The sequence below is a fragment of the Typopeltis vanoorti genome, chromosome 4, assembly GCF_054136105.1.
Source record: "Typopeltis vanoorti isolate ZY-2024b chromosome 4, IOZ_Tvanoo_1.0, whole genome shotgun sequence".
Taxonomy (NCBI): domain Eukaryota; kingdom Metazoa; phylum Arthropoda; class Arachnida; order Uropygi; family Thelyphonidae; genus Typopeltis; species Typopeltis vanoorti.
In genome coordinates, this window is record NC_143552.1 from 107,514,408 (window position 1) to 107,529,510 (window position 15,103).

The 15,103-nt window shown below is 34.0% G+C and overlaps 1 protein-coding gene across 1 annotated transcript in view; it reads left to right on the plus strand.

Annotated features, from left to right (window-relative positions):
* The window catches only part of LOC150107584 (rootletin-like), a 283,556-nt gene that overhangs the window by 230,690 nt on the left and 37,763 nt on the right, over positions 1 to 15,103 (plus strand). Inside the window, exons 13-14 of the mRNA XM_090392134.1 lie at positions 7,664 to 7,794; positions 14,367 to 14,618. Coding sequence (XP_090248260.1) covers positions 7,664 to 7,794; positions 14,367 to 14,618 — 383 coding nt within the window. The remainder of the gene's footprint in view (positions 1 to 7,663; positions 7,795 to 14,366; positions 14,619 to 15,103) is intronic.

The following is a 15,103-nucleotide window of genomic DNA, read 5'->3' on the forward strand; positions in this document are numbered from 1 at the left end:
ATCACTAAACTTAATAATTTTAATATTAATATCTAATGATGTAATAGATTTATGCATCTTTATTTTCAGTATGAAGTTAGCAGTACCTTTACTTTGAATTTTAGCTGCCATTATTAACAAGAATAAATAAAATAATAGTAATAAATGGTTTATAATTCACAGTGAAAAACCAGAAGACACAGGGAGATGCAGCAAACAACATCATCATACATAAGCAGTTCATGAAAATTTTGCATCAGTTGATTCACATGTTTTTGCTGAAAGTTGTATGAGAAAATGCAGTGCTGTATAAATAGCATTTGTCAAAATTGGCAAGTGTTGTATGAGTGGAGTGTCGTATTGCTGTATTCAAAATTGTCCAAAAATCACCTGACAGCAACACTCCTTATTTTTTTACAACTGCATGGACCTGCTATAGCTCTGTATAGAAATTTTTTTTTTTATACAATCTGGCACTTGCACCTACTTCGAATGCTTTTTATGCAATATACATAGAAAACAAATGACTAAGTCTGGCTTATGCGACAACAGTTTAGTCTGTGTGAGAACATTTCAGTTACTGCACAGCTTAAAGGGAATGCTCCCTGATAGTTAAAGTTAATGAGGTTATTCATCAGTAAATCTTGAAAAATGGTATAATTTTTTGCCATTTTCGCCATTTTCGAAAACATTTATCATACATAAAATTTATTGAATATTTACATCAAATTTATTGTAAATAATAGATGTCAAAATATTCAATTATCGATCATTTAATCTAATCAGTGTGACTTTTAACCATGTGTGTGTGTGTAAACATTTGTTTCAAATATGAAGTGAACAGTTCAGTATTTTGTTGTGGATTCTAAATTAATTTTGTTTAATTAATTTAATTTTTTTTATTACAAAAATGTAATTACAAATTAATTTAATTTTCTAATTGCATTTTTTGTAACAACTTTTGATTGTCAAACCTTATGTGGACTCTTCCAGTAGTCTTAAGGACTCATTAAGGTTGACCCCTTCTTTGTCATTCAGCATCTTTCTTTGAAAACATTTATTAGTGTTGTACTTACATTCACTGGCATCCCATTCCACCCACTCACCATACATCAGAAGAACTGGACCTCATGTGCTTCTTAATCATGCATGATCCCGAGTCCTCCCCTACTATCCACCTGGAGTTGTAATATCTTTTGTGTCCATGTTGTAAGATCTCCTTATGAACTTGTTTGTTTTTATCATATGCTTGTCTCTCCACATATCTATAATTGCATAGGCCACATATCTTCTTGATTATCCACTGATGGATTATTTAGACTCTCTCTCTCCCATCTCCATCTCCATGGAGATGGGAGAGAGAGAGAGAGAAAGAGAGACAATCTCCATATGACCATATTTGAACCCAATAGTCCAGATGAGATTGTATTAAATCCCTCTAAAATGGGAAAATAATTTCTTTTCCCTACAAATCATTGCCCTCTTCAACATCTCATTTATCCAGCGTGATGACTGCCTAGCACCAGTGTGGCTCCTAAACTTTAACTTTCCTTTGCTTTGTTGACCATTTGTAGCAAATTACCAATAATATAATACCCAGCTAGAAATGTCCCGAGTCCAGAATGTTTGATCTCAAACTGGTCAACATTGAATTGATTCTCATCATTATTTATACATGAAATCAGTCAGCAGAGGTTCTGTATTAGTTATCACCCTTCCCAGCTTTCCATCATCAGCAAGTAACTCAATTTTCCTTCTAGACCAGTGGTTTCTCGAATGTGGACAATAAGATGTTTCGATGCAGCCACTAGACACATAAATATAATTTTTTTTATTTCTTAAATTTCAACATTAAAAAATAATAATTTGTATAAAATAAATTATCATATGGACTTTTAAAAGAGTGAGATTCAACATTGAGACACGATTTGTTCATCTGGAGTCACAGAGGATGCTGACATGTAGCTGAAAGGCATAGCTCTAAAATTGACTACATGAAAGTTGGATGTAAATATGAAATATAAGTATCTGGTAATATTCCTTCCAAAGTTTTTTGATCTGGTTTCAATATTATTTTCATCTTTCATTTTTAGTGGTCTGTTTTGGGGTGTTCTTGTTAATTATTTTGTAATTTTATATATAGTCTTGCTATAGTTTTTTATATTGGCTTCACACGTTTTTGCTTTTTCTTCGAACCAAGTATTAGCAGATATGCACATTATATCTATTTGTTTTTCAGTCTTTTATAATGTTGCTTATTTTCTTCTGTATTTTCTCTGCTCAGAGTATTTTTGCAACTTTTTTTTTCTTTTAAGTTTCAAATTTCTGTGGTTATCCACTTGTTATTTGCTCTAATTATTGTACCAAGTGTTTTTCTTGCAGCAATTACCATGCTCTACCCATTTTCCATGTATTTTCTACATTTTCAAAGGTTATTTTTTTTAACTCTGTTTCTATTATGTTTCTATATTGTTTTGTGTAGTTATATCTTTGTTTTATGTTAATAATGTTGCTCAGGGTCTTTTGTTTGCTATTTTTAAATTTCAACTTATTTCTGCAGCTAGTAATTTATGATCAGAGTCAAAATATGCTTTCTTTAGTATTCTTACATTTTGGATTGGGGGACGATGGTTTTCAATTTAATGTTGTAAAATGTAATGTAATTCACTTTGGGAGATTACATACTTTACATCATATTGATGTTACTAGTTTACAGGAAATTGAGACTAGGGATCTGGGGATGATGGTTGATAGAGCTTTGAAATTCAGAGGACATATTGCAAGAGTTGGCAAAATAGGATGTTGAGGAACACATCGACAAATAAAGATAGGAAAGATCCATCCCTCTTTATAAGGCTATGATTTGGCCACATGTTGACTACTGTGCACAGATTTGAACACTTTCATTTCTTGGGGAATGGGCAGTGGTTGAGAGGATTCAGAGAAGAGTGACCAAGCTGGTGACAGGTCTGTGAAATGCTTACTGTGAGGATGGATTGAAGGTGAGTGTGTGGTTTGCAGAGTTTAGCTGACTGCTGGAGGAGAGGGAGTGTGATAGAAACTTAGGGATTCTATAAGATTGACACAATAAATTTTTCAATATATGGGGAGTCGGGGGAAAACAAGAGGTTACACTTGGAAGTTGTCTCATGCCCATTCGCTTGGTCTGTTCAAGTCTGCTTGTAAAGTTACAACATCTGCTCTACTCCTGATAGTTTGTCCCAACCTTACATTATCTGCAAACAACTTCAAATCCTTCTTAATATCATTAACATACAGGTTAAACAGCAATGGCCCTAAAACAGACATATGAGGCACACCACTGTGCAATGGTGGGAGCAATATCTTCTGGGATATTGCCCCCACCTATACACAATTTGTTGATACCTATCAGGTAGCCAATCCAATGCACTAGTCTAATATCCAATTCACTCTAATGTAACTCAGCTTATCCTGTATATTTGTATATGCTCCAGATGATGATCTTAATGTGAAGATCGAAACATCGGGAAATTAAGAGTTATTTATAACATGGTTGTAAAGTCCATAATTTCTAAAATGAATGCTGATGCTGATCACCGTGCAACACTAAAAGAAAGCAAAGTATACCACTGTATGTCCATCTCTCTCTCTTCCAGAGTAGCTGTCACCTTATTGTAATAAGTAAGTAGATTACTAAAACATGACCTCCCTTTAGCAAATCTGTGCTACCCATTAAAGATGTGGATCAACCCAGTTGTGGATCCTGATTCTCACCAATCTTCACAATACTTGAACCACAACACCTGATACACAGATTGGCCTATAATTTGATGCTTGACTACTGTCACCTCCTTTAGCGGTACAGTCTTGCCTTCCTTCCACTCTTCTGGAACTTGACCCAGTGTAAGATTCATATTATACAAATATGTCAAGGCAGATGTCAACTCCCTGGCACATTCCTTTAAAATAAGTGGTGATAAATCATCCAAGTCACACATTAACATTAGTTTGCTCAATTCCCCATATACCACTTGCTCACTCACAGTCGGTCTCTCTTCCTTTTCATCCACTGCTCTCAAACTCTTCATGATGTCATATTCACAAGGATGAAATACCTTTATGTTCTGCTCATTAAATATCTCAACTATATCATCTGTAGCATTTGTCATACCATTTTTTCTAATTGTTGTCATTCTTTTTACTTCATTAGCTAACTGCTTCTGGCTGATACTGCACTTTGCTACCCTTACCAACTGAGTCATCCTCCTTGCCTGTTCTTTGTATTCTTTACAAAATTATTACTACTCATCTTATGTTGCATCCATAATGCCTTCTTTCTTAATCACTTCATTTTTCCATTTCACACCCACCTTATTTAACCATCTGACCTTTGGAATACATTTAGACATTGCTTCTATTAGACAGTTCTTGAATATTACTCATGTAGCATTGATCTCCTTTCCACCAACTCTTCATTCCATGCTATAGCTGCAATCTGTCTCTTGAGCTTCTCATAATCACCAGCCTTGTAGTTCCATGTATACCCTTCACTCACATGGCTGGCAACCACCTAGGTAGTCACTTCATGTTCACTCTCACCATTTATAATAACATCCTCTGATGAGATGATCAAATCTAAGATCCTCATTCCTCATGTGCCCTCTGTTACATACTGTCTGAAGTAGTCATCCCTCAAAAACTCCAGAAATTCTTTACTTCTGGTTACTATTTTGTCATCCCTCATCCCATCTATATTGCCCTAATTAAACTCACTTTTTCTTATTCATTTGCTAATTTGCTTATACATTTCATGTTCTACTCTCCACATTACTAGATCTATAGCAACATCCAACTAAGTATTTCATTCTATTCACTTCTATCTCACACCATGTATTACACACTGATTCCCCTCCTACTCTCTGTATCTCTACCTTGTATGGACATAACTCTTTTTTTTTTTTCAATAGCACTTCACCTCCCTTTTTTACCCTTTCTGTCTTCATGAAAAACATCATATCCTTCCATCTCTATTCCTGTCAGGATATCATCCTCATCCAACCATGTCTCACTTATTTCAGATTTTTGTGTGAACAAACTCAATCAATGCAACCATTTCATTTACATTGTTTCTGATACTTTTATTAATCGTATATAAACATAACATCTCATTCCTGTATCTGTAACAAGCTTCACTGATACCACTTATTAGATGTGACTTCTCTCAAGCCATTTATTTTTCTTCTTCAAATCCAACTGTTCTCCCTACATCCCATTCGATTCCCATGTTGTCCACACACACACACATTCACTTCCTCTTTTTGCTTCACCCTTTCTCATGCTATGTTCCCCCTCAGTCTTCCCTTTTTTCCTGTTTGTCTTGCACACCTTGTTCTCTCATTCTCTACATTCATAATACCCACATCTCCATTCATAAGCATTTCACTCTCTCCTTCCTTACTCTCCCACTCTTTCACATCACTTCTTAATTACTAAGATTCATTCTCAGCACTCATTACTCTTCCTTCCAGCAGCAGTCTTTCCAAATGACTCAAATACAAAAAATGTCTCTCCAAATGACTCAAATCTCCAAAAAGATTCAAATACAATCACTCTTATACACTTCAATTCATCTTTCAAACTCATTCCACACATTAATAGATTGCACTCCTTTCTCTTCATACATTTCTACTTACATATTTGTAATCCTTGTTCCCTGCATCATCTCATTACTGTCATACCTGTTCATGATGTCACATTCACAAAGATGAAAGACTTATATGAACTGCTCATTAAATATCTCAGTTATATCCTCTGCAACAGTTGTCTTTATACCATTTTCTCTAATCAATGTCAACCTACCATACAGTTAAGTGCAACTGAAAGATTGTTGCTTATGCCATCCCCACTCCATTTAGTGGTTTCAGTATATTGTAACTATTTTAATGACATCTGCATATAATTCAGTGAATTATTGGTTTCCCTGGTATATCAGTTTTGAACTAAAATCTTTTAACAGAATCAGTTCCTTTCCTGGAAATGCTAGTAGTTTCTGGTCTTAGTTCTAGAGTTTTTTAATAGCTGTTTTTTATGTTGCTAATGATGGATGCATACCTACTAATAAGTCTCTCTCCCCCTCCCCTCATATACACACCTTTGAGAGAATACTAAGATGAGGCCTAGCAGCATAGCTTATAACAGGAAACACAATACATATTGCCAATTTTCATGCAAGTCCAAGAATTGTTAACCAGGAAATAGCCATTGCCAGATTTTATGTAGTAATTGTTATTACTGATTACCGTTTGATAATGATTTTAGCATATCTGAAATGGTAAAATCAATTCCTGTTTTTAACTTGGTAACTGCATATCCTTTAAAATTTATACAATTGATAATTTTTTAATTAAATTATTAGGCAGCTTAATTCCAAGTAAGTTTTCAAAAAAAAAAAAAAAAATTGTAATTCTTAATCATTACTGAAAAATATACAGATGCTAATTTTGTTTATTTGGAGGCCTTAAAGTGGGATTGAGGAGAAAAAAAAAGCCACTTAATCTTTTGTAGAAAGTTTTTTCACTTGGTTACAATGTAAATTATGCTTGCCGAGAAATTATATTCTTATTTAATCATTTACCCAAACCTAAGCAAACAAAGTTTGCATGTGAAGCATCATCATGACTAGGCTACTTGTCTATACAAGCTGTTGACTTCCCTCAATTGCCTCAGTATCCCATAATGCAAAGCAATTTCATTTTGGACATGCATATTACTATGCATTAATTCTACCTTAGTATCTTTCTGAGTCAGGGCCCCCACTGATGAGCCCCTCAATAAAGAATAGAATTTCTTGGCGAGTATAATTCACTTAGTCTTTGGTGCTGAGTTTTTAGCTTTAGTACTCCCTGCATTAATATGTTATAGTTTTCCAACCTCTCATTCTGCAAGGTCATCAATTTTGATTGTTAATGCTTACAAGGTAAGACTAATGCTGATTCTATTGATCCACACTGTACACATAAGTTATTATTATTATGTAACACCTTCAGGGAATCCAAAGACTCATCGAGGGAGGGAATCTACTCTACAACTGTCTCCACCACTCCAATAACTGCAACTGCCTTCATCTACACAATGCCTACCACTAGTATTTTCACGATAATCACAAACAACCATGCCCATGACAGGATTCGAACCTGCAGCCTTTTGGCTGGAGAACGGATATGCTAACCATTCGGCCAACCAGGCCGGCTATTTATGCTTAACATAAATTGACTTTATTATTTATATAAATGTTAATTGAAAGGATTGTTTCTATAGGGTATCTAATATTTTGGTTTTATTTTCCCTCCCCCCCCCTTCAAAAATTAATAAGTTTTGCAAATTATTACCTGCAGGCACTGTTTACCATCTCTCTCTCTCTCCAGAGAATTGCAGCTTTGTCAGTCTTACATTGATACCAAAAATATTATATTTCAACTTTGAGAACTTTTAATATAGCTTAAAAGTTCATTTCTCTGTAATTCAGTGCAGATAGTTTAGTGTACATTGAGATGCAACAGTATAAAATACAATTTTTCTTTCATTTCATATTTACTTATTCATTCTCAGAATGTTCACTAGAATCTTAACTACTCCATATTTGGTTCTAGATTGAAATTTTTCTTATTAGATGAGCACTCAGAACATTTCTGCCTTTTTATAGGAGTTGCAGTCAAAGATAAAAATATTAAAGGAACAGTTAAAATCTCAACAGAAATTGCTGGATGATTCTGAAGTAGAAAAGCGAAAACTTCATCGTTTAAATTCTCAGCTAGAACATCAACTTGAAGCAGTGTAAGTATTATAAGATACATTATGTGTTATATACTAGCAAAGATTCATCTATTCTGTTTGTTGCATATATATTGTATGAACAAGAAATAGAGTATTAGTTGAATGATAAATAAAATATACAAAAAGACAAATAATATTCTTGTCGGTTTTTTTCCTTCATTTAATAAATTAATTTAATGAAAAATGGCAAATCTAAGAAATTTAATTGGAATGAAGAAAGAGTTGTTATGCTGTAGCTTAACAACTAAATACAGAATTATTCAGAAGAATACACTTCTAAATGATCATTAAAATCAGTCTCTTTGTTTACTTATAATGGATAAATACTACTGCATGAAAAAAGTACATTTCATATGTTGAATAATCTTATAAATCTTTAGTATGTTGAATGGAGAATCTTGATATGTATTCTATTTCATTGCATACTTTGCAAGTTGTATTTGATAGTTGACAGCTTTGTGGGAAGAAGTTTTCAGTATTGAGACCAAATTGTAATATAAATAAGGATTTTATTAAAAATAAAACCCCACAAATTTCATACGTTGTAAGACTTACATCATCAGGGATAGTTAATGAATTATTTAGCAGTTGTGAAGTTATCAAGAACATCTAATGTGTAATTAATTGTTAATAGACTTTTGTTGTGTAAAGTGGTTTATGTACCACTACCCCTGATGATGTAAGTCTTACAACACACGAAACTTGTCAGGTTTTATTTTGAATAAACTCCTTATTTATATTACAATGTGATCTCAATACTGAAAACTTCCCATAGAACTGCTTAACCACAGAAACCCATGTGTACAGTTGACAGCTTTATCTCAGTGATCCTATGTGAGATTTTAATAATGTCTTATGTAGGGTTTATGCACAATATCCTTTACAGAAGATATATAAGTTCACTAACCTTAAAGACACCACACAAGTATCCTGATCCCTAAGTATAACATCCTATACATCACAACAGTAACATGTGTTTGTGGTGTTTCTTGCACAAGCATATGAAAATGAGGAGAACCACTAAAATCTTAAGGTTTCTCATTTGATCAGAACTAGCATAGAAATGAGTGGGCCACTAAGAAATCTAGCCTCCTTTATTTCTTTATTGAAATGTATTCTGGTGTTATACAGTCAAAATTTTTGACTTCTCACGTTAAAAAAAATAATAGTCAACTCTCATAAAGCAAACACAGTTATAACAAACTCACTATAACAGACTACCATATAATCGTGATTGAAGAAAATTCAGGTATTTGTTGTCCCCCATCTTGCATAAACACTAGGCTGTGTAGAGCATATTATTTATGGGACATCAAAATGCATTCCAGAATAAACATAAATTTTAGTTTTAGAATGAAATTAGTTTGTTGATATTTGGAAATAATGTTCAGAAATAATACTATATTGCCTTCACCATCCTATATGTATTTTTATAAAGAGATTTAATGACTAAAACCGTGAATAATTGTAAGGCTTTAATAATATAAAACACTACTAGTTTCGGTTTTTGACAGCCTTCTTCAGGTGTCTTCTAACAATAGGAAACAGCAATAAAAACACGGAAGCTTAAAACTGAGAAGCACGGGAAAATTGCAGTACATAATTGACATGAAAAAACGTATTTACATTTAAGTTGTTCTTTCAAACGTGGCAATGTTTGTTGAGTGCGTGCTTGCAGACTCTTGTGAATGCCAGTACTGAACAACAGCAGAGTGGCTGTCAGGGATGTTGTAGCTCAAATTGTTATTTAAATGTTCACGATTAAGGATGATTTCTCTGGACTCCATAATTTTTCTTTCAAACTCATCATGGCAACGAAAGATGTTTTCAGATCTATCCCAGCAGACTGAATGACCCTGGTGTTCATCATCAGGATTGTTCGAGAAAAGAACATGACTAGACTAGGCACTGGCATGTGTTCTTTTGTAAGAGATGTCTCTCTTGTGTTCCTCCATATGTAATTCAATGGATTTATTTGTTTCACCAAAATAAGGGATATTAAAATCACACCATATCTTATGTACACCAGGATATTTCGGATTATGATGACGAGGCTTTGGATGGCTTACTAGCGAGCGGATTTTTGGAAGTGAATTGTTCGAGAAAAGAACATGACTAGACTAGGCACTGGCATGTGTTCTTTTGTAAGAGATGTCTCTCTTGTGTTCCTCCATATGTAATTCAATGGATTTATTTGTTTCACCAAAATAAGGGATATTAAAATCACACCATATCTTATGTACACCAGGATATTTCGGATTATGATGACGAGGCTTTGGATGGCTTACTAGCGAGCGGATTTTTGGAAGTGTAATGAATAAGGTCCTGATGTTGTACTTCTTAAGAACTTTAGCTAATTTTTTGGAAACTGAACTGATGTATGGGATTGAGATGTTACCCTTAAAGTTGGTTATTTCTTCAGTGCGATGGCTAGGAGGATTTAGAAGAAATTTTTTAATGGTTTTATCAGAATATCCATTTTGTCTAAAGAAATGTGAGAGGTAATTAATTTCTTTTTTGAAGTTCATCTGGGTCATTCAGAAGAGAGCGTGTTCTATGTCCCAAGGTAGAAATAGTTCCAAGTTTTTGTGGAGGAAAATTATGGGACTGACTGTGAAGATATCTATTAATTTTCGTAGATTTTCTATACATTGAGATTCTAAATTTTCCAGAGCAGCATGAAAGTTTTATATCTAGGAATGGTAGGGAATTGTCATATTCAAGTTTGACTGTGAATTTTATATTAGGGTGCTGATTATTGAGATGATTAAGAAAATCCATGAGTGAGTTGTGGCCTTGACTCCAAATAATAAAAATGTCATCTACATAGCATTTCCAAAGTTTTGGTTTAAACAAGAAGGATGATATAGCTTTTGTTTCAAAATCCTCCAAGTAAATGTTCGCAAGAATAGGAGATAAAGGGTTGCGCATTGCTAGACCTTGGTTTTGTTTGTAGTGGTGTCTTGATATTGGAAGCAACCAGACTTAATGCAATGGGTCAGTAAAGAAAACATTTTTTTGGATAACTTGTTCTTTAGTAATATTAGCAATTCTTCTGTAGGGACATTTGTAAATAAGGAAACAATGTCAAACTTGCTATTATGTCATTCTCATTGATAGTTATATCTTTAATGTGTGTGATATAAAGTCCATGGTATTGTTGACGAAGGATGAAGACTTATTAGAAAAACACTTGAGGTATATAGCAAGATGTTTAGTAAGCTTGTAAGTTGGAGAATCAATACCTTCCACGATTGGATGAATAAGGATGTTTTCCTTGTGGATTTTTGGAACTCCATAAATAATCCATAAGAACTCCAAAGGTGTGTGTGTGTGTGTGTGTGTGTGTGTGTGTGTGTGTGTGTGTGTGTGTGTGTGTGTGTGTGTGTGTGTATCTACCCTATATATATATCTAAAATAATAAGCCTTTTTATGTCACGTTTTGAAACTCGGGGCTACCCTGAGTGTCGAGTCATCAGAATTCAAGGAGAACCGGCCTACCAGTCCGTAACATGCGGTGGTTTGGGCGCCAGGGGGGCATAGCTCCCCTTAGTATATATATATAGATAGATAGATGTGTGTGTATAGATGTATATATATGAATATATATATATATATATATATATATATATATATAAAAAGCAACTGACACAATGAAAAAGGAAAAGTTGGTCCTTGTTGGGGATCTAAATAGCGGAGTAGGAAATGATTGTGAGACATACAAAAATATTTTGGGAAAATTTGGAGAAAAGAGTAAACCTAATAATAATGGCAAATATCTGTTGGATTTCTGCTCAGGACATGGATTGGTTATTACTAACACCATGTTCCAACATAAAAATGTGCACAAATTCACATGGAGAGAAGAGGCAAGGAATAAGAAAAGTCTCATTGATTATGTTATTGTTGATAGTGATGTTTTCTCCCTGGTGCAGGACACCAGAGTGTACAGAGGATTTGAAATTGGAAGTGATCACTATTTAGTCTTGAGCAGGATAAAATTGAATTTCATATTGAAAAGAATAACATGTAAAAAAGTTTTAAAGCGAATAAAAGTTGAGCAGCTCTCAGATGTGAACTGTAGACTAAAATACACAAAGATTATTGAAGAAAAAATGAAAGAGTTTGAGAACAGGAATCAAACCTTGGAGATTCAGTGGCAAACTCTGAAGAAAACATTGATTGATTCTGCCAGAGAGGCATGTGGTGAGGTTGTCTGCAAGGATAAAAATATCAGAACTCCCTGGTGGACACAGGAAGTTAAAGAAGCAGTGAAGGAAAAGAAGAAAGCATATCAAAAGTTCCTGGCAAATAAGTCAGCTTGTGCTCTTAGAGAATACAGAGACAAATGCAAGAATTCTAAACACTGTGTAAAACTAGCTAAACAAATCATGGGAGGACTTTGGCAAGAATATAGAAAATAAATATCAAGAAGGTGACAAAATATTCTGGAGGTTGTTGAAGAAGCTTAGGAATGGAGGAAAGAGTGCTGTAAAAGGAGTTTAGAGATGATAAAGGTGACATGAAAATGGGAGAAAAAGATATCCTTGAAGTATGGAGTAATTACTTTGAAAATCTGCTAAATGAAACAAGTAGTGATGACAGCAAAGTGGTAAAAAACACTGACCAGGCATGCAGTCAGGAATACATATCCATACTTGAAGTAGAAAAAGCCATCAAAGGCTTGAAATGTGGAAAGGCAGCAGGAGAAGATGATATTCGACCAGAAATGCTGAAGTATGGTGGTATAAGAGTCTTACAGTGGCTGTACTGCATAGTTCAGAAAGCCTGGACAGAGGGACGAATTCCTGATGATTGGAGTAGAGCTCTCATAGTACCCATATATAAAAAGGGGAATAAAACTGAATGTGAGAATTACAGAGTATTTCCCTACTGAGTGTTCCTGGCAAGATCTATGCAAGTATACATGAGAAACGGTTGAGAAGAATTGTGGAAAAAAAGCTTGAAGAACAAGCTGGATTCAGGCCAAATAGAAGCTGTCAGGATCAGATCTCCACTTTACGACAAATAGTCGAGAAAGCATGGGAATATAACAGAGATCTGTATTTAAGTTTTGTTGATTTGGAAAAGGCATATGACAAGGTGCCAAGAGAGAAGCTATTCAATACACTACAGTTATATGGTGTCAATGGGGCATTATATCAAGCAATACTTAGTCTTTATTTGAGTTGTAAGTCAGCAGTTAGAATTGAAGGAAGTACAGGAAGATGGTTTAATGTTAAATCTGGTGTGAGACAAGGATGTACATTATCCCCTCTGTTATTCATTATCTATATGGATCACATTATGAAAGAAAGTGGTATTAAACATGATATCAAAATTGGAGATGTTAATGTCAGCTCTTTGCTTTATGCAGACAATGCTATACTTCTAAATAAATCTGCTATAAGTCTGCAAGATTCGCTGACTAAATTGAATAGCTGTTGTAATAGATATGGTATGAAGGTCAGCAATAAAAAGACAAAGACAATGAAAATAGGCAGAATCATTGAAAATGTCAACTGTGTTGTGAATGGATAGCCTGTGGAACAAGTAAAACATTTCAGCTACTTAGGCACGATTTTTACTGAAGATGGTAAATTAAATATAGAAATAGACAACAGAATCAGGAAAGCTGGTATGGTGGGAAGTCAATTGAATAAATTCATATGGAATAAGAGAGAAATTAGTCGGAACACTAAATTAGCTGTATACAAGATAGTGTTCAAACCAGTTTTAACTTATGGATCTGAGAGCTGGGTCAGAAGTAAAACACTTGACCAAAGACTAGAGACCACAGATATGAGAGTCCTGAGAAAGATTATAGGTGTGAACACATGACATCAATGGCAATATCATATTAAAAACAAGGATATTAGGAAAGAACTTGACATTGTCAACATCCTGGAATGCGTTAGCAGAGCTAATTATGTGAAGGAATATCCAGAGCAATGTACGTCAATCCTAACTTGCCATGCAAAAGATTGCAGGTGTAATTTTTGCATTCTTCAAAGTGGATGTTAATTGATCTACCAGTCTGTACAAAGTAAGCCGAACTTCAGGCACAAGGAACTTGATCTTTAGGAGAATGTATAAAGGAAGCTACCATCTTTCATACATTCGACGTCACTGAGTTTACACTGTAAACTCTGCTGAGCACTTATTGTACTGCCGCGAATTATTGCTCTGAAGTGAAAGTAGTAAAGTGAAGGTTGAGTTATATAGAAGAGAAAAAAAAATTAGTAGTATAGTAATCTGTCACTAGCAAACACTGTTATAATACTCACTACTATCTGAAAAAAAAAACTAAAAGTCAACCAAATGCCATTGATGTACTGCCATTCCATACGAATTCACTATAGTAAATTATCCACTATAAAAATAAAAAATAAGCATCTGTATTAGTCCCTACATATTTGCTATAATGAGTGTTGACTGTAACATTATTACATTAAAAAGTGTAATATTTTATTCTCCCTCCTCCCCCTTTCTATCTCATAAGTTTTTTGAATGACCATCATAAATTATTGTAGATGTTTGATATATCTTGTTCATTGTGATTTTATTTGTAGGCAAAAAGATCTCCAGGAATTTATAAGGGATAAAGACCGCATCAAATCTGCCCTCAATGATACTGGCAATGAAAAAACGTGGTTAGAAGAAATGAGAAAAGCTTTGAATGAGCAAATTGATTCACTAAATTCTGAAAACGATAGATTACATCAAATCATACGTGAATTTCAGCAGAAGGCAGAGAAATTAGAAGAAGAACGTGAAGATATCAAATCCCAAGATCATCATTTGTCATTAGAATTGGAAAAAAGGTTGAATTTTTTAATAGTTTTGAATTGATTAACAAAAAAAATGTAATTATGGACATTTTAAGAAATGTGATTACATTATCTAGATATAGATATGCATTTTAGATGTCCAGAAAACTAGTAAATTGTTGCTTTTTTTTATATGTATTTCTTTTTTAAATTTGTGGATCTCTATCCAGTAATAGGGCTTATTTTTAACTATACATGAAGTAGTAACGTGGTTACCCATTACACCTGGCAACAAAAGGTGCATTTGTTGTCAGAATACTACACTGGTGTCCAAAAAGCTCAGGGCAAACTACATGTTCCCCGTGTGTATATATATATATATATATATATATAAAAAAAAACTTCATGACTGCTGACAAAAGTGGACATAAATTTATTGCCAGCATACTAATAAATTGTATTGAACAAAAAAAGTGTTATAAATTTCATACAAGTTTGCAATACGTTTTTGGCAAAAGTTACAAATTTCCTAAGGATGT